The 15,519-nt window shown below is 38.4% G+C and overlaps 1 protein-coding gene across 4 annotated transcripts in view; it reads left to right on the forward strand.

Moving 5' to 3' along the window:
- Positions 1-15,519, forward strand: part of Synpr (synaptoporin) — a 323,140-nt gene that overhangs the window by 197,928 nt on the left and 109,693 nt on the right. For all 4 annotated transcript variants that reach the window (XM_021182224.2, XM_029468702.1, XM_021182225.2 and 1 more), the window contains one exon: positions 2,715-2,839. In XM_021182224.2, the coding sequence (XP_021037883.1) occupies positions 2,715-2,839 (125 nt within the window). The remainder of the gene's footprint in view (positions 1-2,714; positions 2,840-15,519) is intronic.

The following is a 15,519-nucleotide window of genomic DNA, read 5'->3' on the forward strand; positions in this document are numbered from 1 at the left end:
ATAAAGCCACTGCACCTTCCTCTACAATGCCAGAGAATTCTACCCTCTCCCATCCCAAGGATCCTCCAGTCCTCTTTCCTCACTGTTTTTTATGTTTCCTAATTCCTTAGATGGTATATTATGATGGTGTTGATTTGACTTTTTTTAAGTATGGAATTAAGCATCCCTGTCATAAGTTATTCACACAGCAGGATCAGACTCTCCCAGTGTTCTGTTTAGTTCTTGCCAAACACATATGAGTCTGATATCAGTCACACAACGTGATTTCGCTTTAATCAGTGAGGACAGGCGGGAATAGGAAACTTAACCAAAAGGCTATAGGTATAATATTTAACTGGAGTATGATGTCTTGGGCAAAGCTTGATAAAGACTCGAGGAAAAAGTAATGATGTGCATGGTCTCAATAGTCTAACTCCTCCTTCCCACCCATGCCGTGTTCCTAAGAAGGTAGTAAATAATCACCACTCCATGCAAGCTCATTACCTCATGGTAACAATAATATCCTACTAAAAAGTCTTAACTGTACACAAAGCACTTTACTCATTATAAGATTAGCACAGAAACTTCATTCTAAGTACTTTTTAAAAGTTATTAAGTACATAAGCTAACAAGAGTTGTTCTTATGCCATTTAGCTACACTATAAGGTCCTCAAGGAATTTTAAATGCAACTTTTTGACATGACTATGCTATTCTGTCATATATTCAATATATAGTTATTAATCTTTACACTCTCTCTCTCTTTCTCTCTCTCTCTCTCACTCACACACACACACACACACACACACACACACACACCCCTTCATTCCATGAGGAAAGAGCAGCACACATGTTAAGTGTTTCATAGATGAGAAACTGTGAAGAGTGAAAGATCTCTCTTCATAATGCTTTCAGCCCCACAACTCCAATCTTTGAAAGAATTCTCACCAAATCCTCCAATCATGAGACGAAGTCTAGATGTAAGCAATGAACAATTAGCAGTGCTTCTTTCTCCTTCCTGTCAACACTCAGAGCTGATGGAAAGGGAGCAGTCACACATCTCTGAAGCCTGAGTACTGAACAGCATGCACTCAGGATTAGGGAGTGGGCTGGAGTGGCTGCTAAATGTCCATTAGTCTCTGAGCTTGGGCTAGATGGAAAGCAAAGAAAATCAAAACATAAAAATAGATTTTCTTTTGACTGCATAGCTCTTAGTTTACTAGATCTGAGATGTGTGTGGATCTAGCAAGTATTTAAATCTAAATTTCCTACATTATAGTCTGGAACAACTTATAAACATGCCCACTATTTACAATAATAATATTCATTACCGTTTACTGCATATTCACACTGTAACAGGAGGACCCATTCTGTTGGCTCCACCGGCCTAACAAGTATGAATCCATTTGCTTCCAGTATGACTAATATATTGCTTCACAGTTTAAAAAAATGATTTTGAAAAACCAATAAAACTGACACATATACACCAAAATGGTCACTAAAGCATAGCTTACCTTGTGGGTGGTTTATAGTGTATTATTATCATTAACCCATCTTTTCCTATAAATGCTAAATATGCAATTGATGAAGACAATTCTTATGGTGTTTTCTACCAGCGATGTATCTGAGAGATAGAACTCATCTACATTTTAAACTTTTGGGGAAGACACCACACCAATGCCAGCAGTTTCCTCCTCAGTAATTGCCTGGTTCTTATCACAAAGAAAAAATGTACCTCAAGGGATGAGTACCAATGCTATTTTATGGTGGGGAAAGAAAGCATGGTGACCTTAAGTTATGCACCCAGCATAAAGTATCACAGGCCCTGCACTTAGTCCACATATAGCTCCCCTCAAAGTGTTCTAGTGTTCCTATCACTAAAATGAATTGCAAGCTTTCAGTATGGGTTAGTTTGAAGTGTATTAGAGTGGCTGTCTTTGGACATGAGCTAGAAATTCTTTTAAATTTAGGTGGACTATGAAATATCCATGTCTAACACTGACTTCATTCTCCTGTTAGGAGACCCCAACTCCACCTCAGCATACCTTGGTGACATATCTCCTATCTAGAAGATACATTCATGCTTCTACTTTTGAGTGTCTCTTCCACACAGATCTGTATTTCCATCAGGAAAGGGTATGACATTAACTTGTAACACTGAATCTTCCAATACTTAATTTAGAAACAGCAGACAACCCAGAGATATAGCCATCTGTGGGGACTTGCAGAAAAACACCCTGAGCTCACATGCTGAGAATGGAGGCTCTTCTTTATCTGATCTTCAGTCTCCTAGTTCTAGATTTCAGAGGCCATGGTTTTACAAAAAGCAACCTACACCATTCCAAGCAAAAAACCACATTGATAAAAAAGCATACACCCAAGTATATAAGAAAAAAGGGAGTGGGAACACCTATCTGTGGGCATCCATAGGCAACTTTGTCTATGGAATTCTGCCATCACTTCTGTGCGGCATGGGACTAGTCATCTCACCAGTCATCATTTTCCCCCTGACCAAGCAGCATTTCTCCAATTCACTGGTGTGTTCTTGGGAGCTCCTCCAAGCCTGCTGTGGTCCTCATATTCATCCTCCTCCAGCTCCATAGGGCATACCTCTGATGCTACTCTGCAGAGGACTACAACCTCCTTCCACTAGACACCGAGCTCCAGATTATGGCTTTCTTTTAGATTACCATCATCCTAATAGCTGCTTTTTCTTTTCTTTTTTTGTTCTCTGCAGCTTTTTGCAATGTTTGCATTTGCAACATGTGGTGGCTATTCAGGAGGCCTGCGGCTGAGTGTGGACTGTGTCAACAAGACAGAAAGTAACCTCAGCATTGACATAGCATTTGCATACCCATTCAGGTAAGGAATGGTGATCCACACTTTTCAGCCTCAAGGCATGGGACTTTCTTCTTTCTCTCATATCTGGTAGAATAATGAAGGCTGGGCAAGAAGAAATTCTGCTTGAAGCCACAAACTGTCATTCCTAGAGTTTCTACCCACCACTCCACACTGGGAAGATCTACTAACTATACCTTCAATCCAGTATTGACTGTCCTCCAAAACTAAAGCCTTCTGTTATGGCCCCATGTGGGGGCTATCAACAGAGAGACACAATTATTTTCTACAACCATTAGATGTCTTACATTCTACCTAGATTTGTGGGTTGACTATAACTTTATATTGACTATGCAATTCTGACCGATAATGTGTTTATTGATATTGATATCTAATAATGTGTCTGTGTGCAGATAAATACTGCTTAGGTAAGTGCCTGTCCATCTGAATTTACTCATCGAAGTGACACTTGGAGAGAAGTCCCATGACTGTTATCAGTTACATCCTGGAACACTGAAGGACAAATTTATTTTTCCCTTACACGCTCTCTGCTACCAAGAGTTTGAATCCACCTTGCTTAAAATAAATTCATATCTCTATTGTTACACTTAAATTGATAGAAACAGCCTTTTAAAATCTTTGTCACCTCAGTGTCTGTTCCATGCCTATAAAATGATGGCCAGATGCCCTTCAGAGCTTGTTCCCAGACTCACAGCTTGTGGTTCTGATCCAGATACCCAATATAGACTAAATTCATTCAATTTTAAAATGGTTTATTCCTGTAAAACCCCCAAGTAATTGACATGAGGGTGTGTTAGTCAGGGTTCTCTAGAGTCATAGAACTAATGTCTCCATATATTAAGAGAATTTATTGTAATGACTTACAGTCTGTAGTCCATCTAACCTAACAATGGGCAACTGTGAATGGGCAGTTCAAGAACCTAGGAGTTGCTCAGTTCCACAAGGCTAGTTGTTTCATCTTGCTTCTGTATAAGCTGGAATCCTAGAGAAGTAGGCTCCAGCAGATGTTCTGGCAATTACATACAAGCAAGCAGAGTCTTCCTTCTTCCAGTTAATAATATAATGTATTAAAAAATAAACATGTGTACTTCCTCTACACCACCGTATGTGCACATTTCTGCTAATATGTCTAGCAGAGAGGATTTCTTTTCACAACATGTCATTTTATTATAGAGCTAAAACACCCCCTTGACCTCCAGTTTGGCCTGTGGTCAAAGCAAACAAGTGATGCTTAGCTGTTTCCTCATCTCCTGTAGTGTATTACTGTGGAGGGGAAGACGCTTGACATTGGAGGCAATAAGTAGGGTTCTGGATCTCAGATTCTTAACATGTCCTTAATACTCTGATGTGTAATGCAAGGCTGTTCACTTTAATACTTAATTTATGTCAAGGGCACCTACTAGAAGAACGTGCACACTTTGAGCTAACACATGGGGTTACACATTTCAGAGGATGTGGGGGGAGACTGGGGGAATAAACAAATTAGAAATAGAATAGTTTATAAATTTAGAACATCCATAAGGTAAAATGCTAGACAGTCATTGAAAACATTTTCTTCAATGGTATTTAACGATGTGTTAGATGTTCCCTGAACAAATACAAGTCTTTCTGTGTGATGATTTGTGTATATTTTCTCCTCAATTGTTGGAATAGAAACTCCTGTTTGCCCCCTATTTAACTGGCCCCTTCTTCCTGTGTGGTCATACTTTGAAGTGAGTGCAAGCCCACCCTTATGGAATTTTCTCTAGGTATTGGATTGTGCCTGGCATGCCAGGCATGGCAGGAAAGAAACACTAGGAAGTGAATATTTCCTGCAGCCACCCTCATCCAGTGACAGCTATGAGTGGTATTGCACATGCTGAACACCAATGAACACCAATGTTCTGTTCTACAGATTTTCTGAGATGCCCAGAAGGACAGCGCTACCTTTAATTAAAACCCAAATCATCAGTAAAGCTTTGACCACTTTCTTTCTTGGCCTATTCCACTAGCTCATTGCTCTTTTTCTATCTTTAGAAGTAACTCCTCCAAAAATAAGTTGCACCAAATCTTCATCTCAGCATCTATGCATTTGTTACTTTCATGTAACTGTGAAAAACTACTGCCAAGTTAAAGTGAGGAAGATGTCTTTTGGCTCACAATTGCACAGAGTCTTGGTCATGTTCTGACCACCATGAATGAACTCTGCCACTTTTTTATCCTCATCATGATGAAAGAAGACCCTGTGCACCTTTTATGTTGGACAGTGGTATCTGTTTCACAGCATTGCTGCATTGTTGAGTGAGACATAGCTGCACCATTTTTAAACAAGACCTGAAAAACAGTAAGTTTTCTTCTAGTGTATTATACTCTCATTCATCATCAAATCGGGGTAACTGGAAATTAGCTAGGAAGCAGAAAAGATAACTGGAGCAACAACAATCCCGAGACTATAGATTTCCCAGAATAAAAGCTTCCTCTATCTTCTCTCTTCATACATGCAAACATTAGAAGATACACAAATTTAACCATCGCACATTGATTACCTTGTTTTTACTGTTCCACTGTTCTTAGAAGGCTTTATTATAGCACCTTTTGTTTTTCTTCTGAAATCCTTCCAACCTGGCAGAATGGAAAAAACTGTCACATTAACATGCTCTTGAGGAAATTTTTTAGCATCACTAAGGGTAAGAGAGGAAGATTCAGCCTGAGCTATAATATTTTGAAAACTGAGAATTCAAGGATAGAATATTCCATTAATAAAAAGACATATGTTTGTGGGGGGAGGGGAGTGCTCCATTAGCACTGTCTAACAAGGATCTCTTCCCCTTGAATGAGTCTACCCTTGCTTTCTGATTCCCAACTCTCTTTGGAACATTTGAGTAAGTGTGCCTAAACAGGAAATCTGTGGAATCCAGACCTTTCCACAGGGTTACCAGTTCTACCAGAACTGAGGTAGAAGGATCTTTCTCTACGATTCATACCCAGAGGCAGTGAAGATAAACTTTTTCTCTTCCTACTATTGAGCCAATGGGGGAAATACAAATAGAAAGGGATGCAATATTTTCCATCTTGTGTTTATGAAATGGTGTGTCTACAATAGTCACTTTTTATGATTTCTCATTACCAAGTATTTTTGCTCTATTTGTATAAAGCTTCAGAAATTTCAAGTCTGTAATATCCCATTTTAACATTGCATCTTAAACTGAAATTGTTTATAATAAAAGTTGGTGTTGCCAGGCCCAGAGAGTTGAGATTAGAAGTTTAGAAAATGAAGACAAGGCCTAAAGACCAAGGTGGCAAATCTTGGCTGTCTTAGTTTGGATTTCCCTAATACATGGTGAGACAAATATTTAAATGCACATAGTTTTCTTGGCAGAAAATCACTGAAAACTCCTAAGAGGAAGAGAACTGAGACAAGGGACAGAAAAGTTACCACCATGAGCGACTCAGGTACCTGAGATTATGGAAACTGTGGAGAACATATCTCAATAGGGCTTGAATCACACAGGTAATGGTGCATTATTGAAGATATAAGCACTTCTGTTGGTCACTGTCTCAGTCACCAAAGCTAAGCCTGCAGGTCTTCTACTACTTGTAGCTCAGGAAAGCCACCAGTCAGAGGCTGAATGCTAGCATTACAAAGACATCACATTGTCTTGTTATGGTAGAAACCATTTGATTAAGGAGATCTGCGTGAGCATCCACCAGCCTTCAGTATCTTAATGAGACTTTTCAGTCCTTAGCCTAGAGTTGTAAATGCCCTGTCATGTATTACGCATTCATTTTATCAATATGTATTTATTGAGACCTTATAAAATCCATTAATTATATACATTAATTATATAATTAATTAATATAAAATTATAGCTATAATTTTATATTAATTAATAATAATTAATATAATATAATTTTAATTAATATAAAATCCATTAATTATATACATTAATTATATAATTACTAAGCAAGTAAAGTAGATATAGCCTCTGCCCTCAGGAAATTTACAACTAGTGTAAAATGGAAGAATATAAATATAGAAATATAACATATGCATATACAGATGCATACATACACTTTTATAATTATATTTTTATAAAGAAAATGAGAATTATACACAAATATAAATAAGTGCTGGTGTGGACTGAGTGGCCCATGTGATATGTACTTCAATAAAGTGGTAGAGAAGGGCTTATGAAAGAGAGTTTTAAGGTAGTCCAGATGAGAGAAGAAAGAGTATGCTAGACAGTGGGATGATGTGTGCTGTTTCTTGAGGAAGACTGAATGAAACACAGAGCACAGGAACAAACCCTAGACCTACATAAAGTCAAGGAGGAAACTTGTTAGACATGATTGTGGATGTAATTATGTATGAGTGCAGACCCAAAAGTTATGAGGGAGCTCTTCAAGGAAAGCTGGAGCACATAGTGTGTGAGAAATGATGTTCAGGAGTAGAGAGGCTTGACATCTAATGTGAAAGAGAGCTGAGAACAAGCAAGGAGAAAATTAGTGCTTGATTGGGAGGCAAATGATAAGAGAAAAAGGTAGAGGCAGAGACTGGTTAAAATTTTTAGAGTTTTATACCAATTGAGGTGGGGTCAAGGATCTGAGCAATGAGTGGATCTGCCTGTGTAATAGATGACAGAACTGATGGTGGTGTAGCCATAGAGTCAAGAACAATGAAGAAGAAGTTTGTCCTTATCAGGGAGGACATGGTGGAGGGGGAAAGCTGTCTAGAGCTTGTCTCTACATTGTCTTCCACACATCCCTTGATGGAAAAGTGAGTCTACAATGTATGTTGTTTATAGACATTTCCCATTACTCTTGCTAGTAGTGTTTTGTTGTATTGGTTCACATGGGAAAAATTATTCAGCATTTCAAGGGATTTTTTTCCTGGTATCAGTTTGTGGGATCCTCTTGGGGTCACTAAATCTTCAGGACTGGCTGACAACTTTAGCACTGCTTGAAAGCACCTGCAGGTAGCCAACTGACTTGTACTGAATGACACACAGTCCCATCAAGACATATCTGTGAGTGCATTTCTGAAGAGCTAAAAACACTGAAAAACTTATGAAATAGATAAACATACATGGTATGGGTTATGGTTTTGAACTTTACCAGTCAAGAGTTAATTCTGGAAAAGAAAGCTCACCTTAGGTAGCCTTGTTTTGAGAAGGTCAATATAGGGAACTAACTTGGAGAAATTATTTGATCAGTGTGCTCCAAAGATGTGCTGGATGAAAATATATCAGAGACCAACTTACAGGAGGGATCATTCAATTGGGTTTATAGTTTCAGTCTTTGGCCAGCTGTCCCCATTCCTCTGGGTTCACGGTGAAGCTGAAGGTGGTCTAGAGGAACTCTGTGGGAGATGAGGCTCTTCACCTTACGGTAGACAGGAAGCAGATAAATCACAAGGGACTGGAGCAGCAAAGATACATCCTCAGTGACTCTGCTTCCAGCTGTACACACCTCTTTAAGTTTCCAGCACTTCTTTAAATTCACCACCTGGTGGGCACCTATCAGCACATGTACCTGTATTGAACATTGCATATTCAAATGATAACAACCAAAATTGGGATCTTTAAGCATCCAGAAACTAGCAGCTAGAAATCTATTCCCACCTCTCAGGCTAAATCGGAGCTTGACAAATTAAAGCCTAAGAGCAAAATCCATCCGGCCCCCTACTTCTTTTAATATTATGTACTGTAAAAGAAGGGTTGTATTTTTAAATGATAATTTTTTATACTGCTGTCTGTATTCATTGTCAACTTGACAGACACTGGAATCACCTAAGAGACAAGCCTTGGGGCACACAATGAGGGATTATTTGGATTAAAGTTAGACTCTGAGGATGATTGTCAGAGATTATCTTAATCAGGCTAATTGAGGTGGAAAGATCCACATGTTGTAGATGACATTCTTCCCTGGCTGGGATTCTGCACTGTATAAATGTAAGAAGTCAGCCAAGTATTAAAATCCATCAATCGATGCTTCTTGGTTGCAGAAGCAATGTGACCAGCTACTTTAGGTTCCTGTTACTTTGACTTCTGGAGCATAATGGAGAGTAGCCTTGAACTGTGACCTGAAGCAACCCTTCACCTTAGGGTTCTGTCATGCTATTTTAACACAGCAGAGGAAAAAAACTTCAGACACCCTCTGAACACCCAGCAGATATTCTCAATTTTGCCACTTGAAATATAAAACCTAGACTATTTAATATCTGGCCTTAAAAGGTATGAGTGACCTCTAGCCAAGACTTATATAAAGAGGCAGCTGTAGTCATAATAGTTCATATACAGGATGGAATTTGTCTGGTAGAATTTGTTTCTACAGCAACAGGAAACTCCATGAAAGGGGAGATACAGGGGGAAATAAAACCATCTTATGGATGGACCTGAAGTGATGAGAGACAAGGGGAAACTCCTAGGTCTTCCAGTGGTTGATATAATTTGAAGCAAATTAGGTGGAATACACTCTAAGATACCCATAGGGTATGCAAAGAAAAGGTGAAGCCAGGCAGAGTCTCTGTATAAACCTCTATTTCCTTGTCTACAGGAGTTTGATGCATCTGACTGAGATTTTTCTACGGGTTGAATTAGTTCCCTAATTCAGGAGACGAGTAAAACTCTAGTAACGCACCAGTTACCATCAGAAAGAGCAGAAGGCAGTGCACACACACCATGAGACAACTGCTAATTTCTTCTTTCTACCTGGAAAGACTCTGTCCTTGCCCTGTGGAGGCAAAGTCTGAATAGGCTTTTAAATACTATGATCAGAGCATGTACTCTTATGTGATCTTACATGACTGTAAGCTATGCAATCAAGGCAGCTGTTTTTGTTGTTCTTCCTTGGGGAGATGACAAGCGGCAGAGATTAAATCAGTGTGTGGTGAGCAAGTTCTTTATGGACTTCTCTGTCTCACTGTGTGGGAGAGCAGTGGCAAGAACTCAGTGACTTGGGTGACAGTCTACACTCTGGAAGAACACAGCATAGATTTGTCTTAGTGTTTCTATTGCTGTGATAAGATACTATAACCAAAAACATCTGGGAAAGAAAAGACTTTTTATCTTAGCTTACAACTCTCAGATCACACTCTATCACGTAAGAAAGTCAGGACAGCAGCTTATGGCAAAAACCTGGAGGCAGAAACAGCAGTAGCAGTCATGGAAGAGTGCTGTTTACTGGCTTGTTCCTTCTGGCTTGTTTAGTTCCCTTTCTTACAGTACCCAGGACTGCCAACCTCAGAGGTAGCATGACCCCCAACATTTTATTCCCTCCCACATCATTTGTCCACAAGAAACGCACCTTAGGCTTGTACAGAGGCCAATCTATAGGGCAAAGGTTTTCTCAGCTAAAGTTTCCTTTTCGCAAATAACTGTAGTTTTTGTCAGGTTGATATAAAACTAGTCAGGATCCCTTCATTCAAAGTTTTAAAAATAAGGTCTCGTTTCCTTTACAATTTTATTCTTTCTAGAATAGGTGAGGACTTTGAGATGCTTATAAAACACAAGGAAAGTTAGCTTACAACAAGGTTCAATAAGTATCAGAGGAAGGCACCATCATACACATATCTGTATGCTGTATCACGTCTCTTGAAAATGTAAGCACCTGCCCCATGGTGTCATGGGTCTGAGTCTCTTTTACCTTATCATTTGCAAAGGGAGATGATGTTCAAATTTTATGTCCTTCTAAAACTCACACAGTGAGGTAAACTAGTGTCAGTTGAGCATAGAACTTGTCTTCCCTTTACCTTTGAGAGAATGAACTATGTTTTTCAGAGGCTGCTAGGTCAAATGTAAGGGAGATATGCATTCAAGACAATTGCTTGTGTTAATATGCACAGCTGCCAGATCTGAAATGTAAAGGCATCAGGACTGAGAAATCTCAAACAATGGAGAACATTCATATTCCAGGTACCTTTTCTAGAACACATTTAGGAACTCAGAGGTCCTCAACTTTAGTTTTATTCCCAGTTTGAGTCTTGGAGACTTCAAAACTGCATTATGAATGTCTGTTAAAATGGAAACACCACCATTCCACTGCAGATTCACCTCAGCAGCATCACTGTAGCATCCAAACTGGCATTTTAGCAGGACAAAACATGTGAGTGTCTCTGAACACACAGGAGTAGAGAGTTGTTAACCTAAAGAAGGAGGAGGTATAGCTTCTGCTAGCCAAAGCCTCAGAGTTCCCCTTAATATTAATGGACTTGAAAACAGATTTTATACAAACATCTGACTTAATATATTTAACATGACCAAACATATATAGAAGAATACCATGAATAAGTAAGTGTACATTACTATCTTTTATCATTCCAAAGTCACCTATTATAGTATATATCACCTATCACTCTTAAAATGAAAAGGAACCTAAAAATTGACAAGAAATCAAATAGTAATTTAAATGTTGTAGTAATAGGTAAACTACGATTAACTTCACACTCCCACCATCAGCTTTTGAACAGGTTCCTTAACAAAGTTGCCTTTTACCTATCGACTCATATCAACTTGAGGGTAAAGTCAAAGAGAGAAGCTCTGTGAATCCTTTTATTTTATGCAGGTGTGTATATACATATGCATGTGTATATACATTATTAGTAATTAATATGGTCATTGCTCCTTGATGTCACAGAAGGACCATAAGAGCCAGAGCATTTACTTTGTCTTCCTTTTCATGGACAAGTATTCAGAGACAAACTTTATTTGAAACCACATAACCAGTAAATCCTTGATGTCACAGAAAAGTTGTTTAGCATGGTATCTAATTCCTTTCTGATAATGTGGAATAAAGATGAGTCATCTTCATCACCATTATCATTGAGTAAGAGATATATGAATCATTTTACTGCCTTCCATGAGCTGTACAAAGCAATTACACATACCATAACCTTTTGTACCAATGATGTCACCATGAGGTAGACAGTCTGAACTCTATTTGTGGTGTATGGAGCTGATGCTCATGGGAGGAACATCTTGCCAAATTCACAAAGTTACTAAGCACAGGAGCAAGCTTTGAACAGACATGTTTCGAATATCCAGAGCATTCAAAGACCATATTATTGTTCACCAGTGCATTATGAAGAGATTCCATCAGCTGGTAAATGCCCCTGAATGCTTCCTTCATTGTTTCCAAGTTTACAGTCTGCTGTCCTCACCAGACAGGCGATGCATACCAGGAGGACTGAGTGGCTCAGAGCCACTATGTTCCATGGGACTAAGAATTACTGGCATTTATTTTCTAATTGATTTCCTGGGTCAAACAAACTATGAGAGAAAAGTAACTCTAGTCTGGAGTATGGGGCGAACTGATTCCCCTTTCCCTTTTGTGACTGTTTGTTATGGGATGGTGGAGCTCTGCTATGTTTCATTGTGAAAGATTCTATACTGAAGTCGGGAATGTTAATTAGAGGCCAGATCTTCAGAAGTTATGTAAATGACTTCTAAAATCATGTAAATGATTTCTAAAATCAAGTACTTTGCAAGACATACTGCATATTCTCTTTTCTCTGGCAAAGGCATGGATAGTGGAAAGAGACAGTCACAAGTTGAGAGGATCTCCAACTCAAATCCAGAAACATAAGAACCCTTGATTGCAGAGAACCTTTAGCTTGACACTGAAATATGAGAGCACATTTCCAAGTCTGGACTTGAGTCCTCCTCCAAGCTGTGTTTGATAAGCTTTTGATCTTTAAAGCTTAGTGTTAATAGCATACCAAAATCTCTACATGCGTATTTCATTTTAGTAAATGTAGAAGGAATTTCATTTCCTACTGTGTTTCTCACCATCTTCTATTTCATCCTCCAAAATAGTTACACCCTTTTGATTAGAAACAATAACATTTGTTTCTAATTCCTATTGCACAACAGTAAGAAATAATAAAATAATCAGTGGCTTCCAGGAATGTGGAGTGGGTGGTACAATTGAATAAGCAGAACACACACACACACACACACACACACACACACACACACACAGGTGTATAGAAACTGAAGGACAACCTCAGGTACCCTTACTCAGGTGGTCCCTCGTTATTTTTGATCACGATCTCTCGTTGACCTACAGCTCACCTATTAGCTAAGCTGGCTAACCATAGACCCCAGGGTGCTTGTTTCTGCTTGCCTCAACACTGGGATTACAAGCATGCATCACAATGCACAGAATAAACCTCAATGTGCCTGTATCTGCTTCCCCCAATGCCAGGATTAAAAGCCTGCACCACAATGTCCAGCATTTTTAACGTGGGTTCCTCATGCTTGTGAATCTTGTACATTACCAACTGAGTCATCATCTTGGCCCCAAGAAAGATTTTTAAGACAGTTGAAAATATGTTGTGTTGTGCCATATGGTGTACACATATTTGATGTGCATTTGTCTAAGCAGACCAACTGCCAAAAATGAAGAGTAAACCCTAGGTTATAAGCTATGGACCCCATGTGATAAGGACATATGAATGCAGGTTTATCAGTTGCAGCAGCTATACCACTTCAGTGGAGGGTGCTGAAAAAAATGGAAGAGGCTTGCTTTGTGTGAATAAAGGAAAAGCAGGCCATCTTTGAACACTCTTTTTTTACTGTGAACCTAACACCACCTAAAAATCCTTGAACAAAGACTTGGGATGAAGTAGAGTATTGCAGCCTCCTGAGCACTTCTCAGAGGAAATCACCACAGTATTTCCACACTTCCTCTTTGTGCACTCAATTTATGAAAAGCAATTCCGTTATGATTATGATATTTCAAATTAATGTTTGCTTATTTACAAGTGTCTTTTCATATCCACACCTACCATATATATTGGCTCACAACTAAAGAATCATTTATTTTTTCATAGCTATACCATAATAAATTGAACCTGTTCCTTACCAATGCACATTTTGGTTGATTCCATTTTCCACTATTACAAATAATGTTACCAACAAGATTTTCTGTAATTTCACTTCTATTGTGAAATTACTACAACATTTTTATAATTTTTGCTCAATTTGGCATTAAATCATAGTGTTTGTATGCCTGATAGAGAAATAAGAAACTGCATGTTTGCTTACATTGTTCTCAATAAAGAATCCTGTAGTATATTTGTTTGTTAACATGGATGGACACACTGTTATCTACTTATTAGGCATTTGTAATCCCTGCAAAAAATTTTTTTGAAAAACAGTATGATCAAGTTTCTTTTTTAAAAAAATAGTTTGTGCGTGTGTGTAATATGAGTATATGTGCATAATTGCATGTGTTCATGTGGATGTATACATGCAAAAGTATCTGTGTAAAGGTCAGAGGACCTTAGGCATTGTTTCTTGCCTTCTTCCTTGAGTCAGACAGTGTCTTTTCTTCAGTGCTGTGTATCTCATGTAGTTGGCCTTTGATATTACAGGAATTTATATGTCTGCCTCCCATCATGTTGTAGAAGTGCAGGAATTACAGACTTGACCTGCTTTATCTGACTTTATGTGTGTTCTTGGTATCTGTATTCAGGAACTCATGCTTCCGTTGAAAGCATTTTGCCCACTGAGCCATCTTCTCACCTCAATGTAAATGTTTTCTTAGTAGTCATATCTACTTTATCATTTATTCTCCAATGCACTCCTGTGAGATTTGCTAATTAAAACAAGCTTTCACTCTGGTGCCAGAAGCACACTTGGAAATGTAGGCCTTGAAGATGAAGGGGGACTGAGCTCTCTTTATGGCTATCATTCGTTTAAAGAACAGACTGACATTAATGAAACTGAGACACAGAGAAGTTACACCGTCAATCTAGGACTTACAGTAAGACTAACATAAAGCAGGGATTTACATTAATGTTTCTGCAGTCACTACTTTATATGACCATCGGGGAGAGCCACACCCAGATGATTAGTATAAGGTTCTGATAATCTTCTGTAATGACAAGGAACTCTATAACAAATTGCCCAAATTAACAAATTGTATTTATACAATATAAGGCAACATTTTAAGAAATTATAGATCAAATTAATTTACATTGTGGTATTCATCTTAACAGCATGCTTTAAGTCTTGGCATTGAAATGAGTTTAGGAATGTATAGATCTCTGTTCCCTCACAGCTAAATATGTGTTATGAAAGAATATGTCTTTGGGGTGCATTTCAAAACTTTAGTATTATTTATATCTAGATTTGCTATATTGCTTGCCAAAATGAGAATAGATTGGTTTCTTTGATCCTCACAGCAGTTGTCCAGGAAGAGTGACTGCCATGATAAAATACCATTAAATATGATTTTCTTTGCTGATGTAAAACAGTCTTAGGCTGACATGAACCCTTACAGTTCCAAATCTAAAATTATTATTCTGATTACCATGGTCTTTAGAGAGAGAATTCAGACCACTCGGGCAACTGTTCTATAAAGAATGATAAAGTTTAATGTTTGTATTATGCAGATAAAAATGCACAGCATCAGTATTCCAAGTTGGAACAAAGACTGCCATAGACAAAAATGAATGTAAGAGTCTTACACTGTGCTGCATGAAATGAGAATGTGTTGGGGTGCCTCTCAACTCAGATCATCATTGGTGCCAGATGACTGTGCCTTTTGTAGTTTTAAAAATCACTTCAATTTCAACCAAATGCCTCTAGCCACATAAACAGTGTGTCTCTGGCTCTTTCTATAATACTTTCTGGAAAACAGATACCATCAGTGGTGAAGATAGGACACCCAACTCTTCTTTCAACGTCTTACTGAACGTT

Source organism: Mus caroli, chromosome 14, assembly GCF_900094665.2.
Source record: "Mus caroli chromosome 14, CAROLI_EIJ_v1.1, whole genome shotgun sequence".
In the NCBI taxonomy this organism is placed as follows: domain Eukaryota; kingdom Metazoa; phylum Chordata; class Mammalia; order Rodentia; family Muridae; genus Mus; species Mus caroli.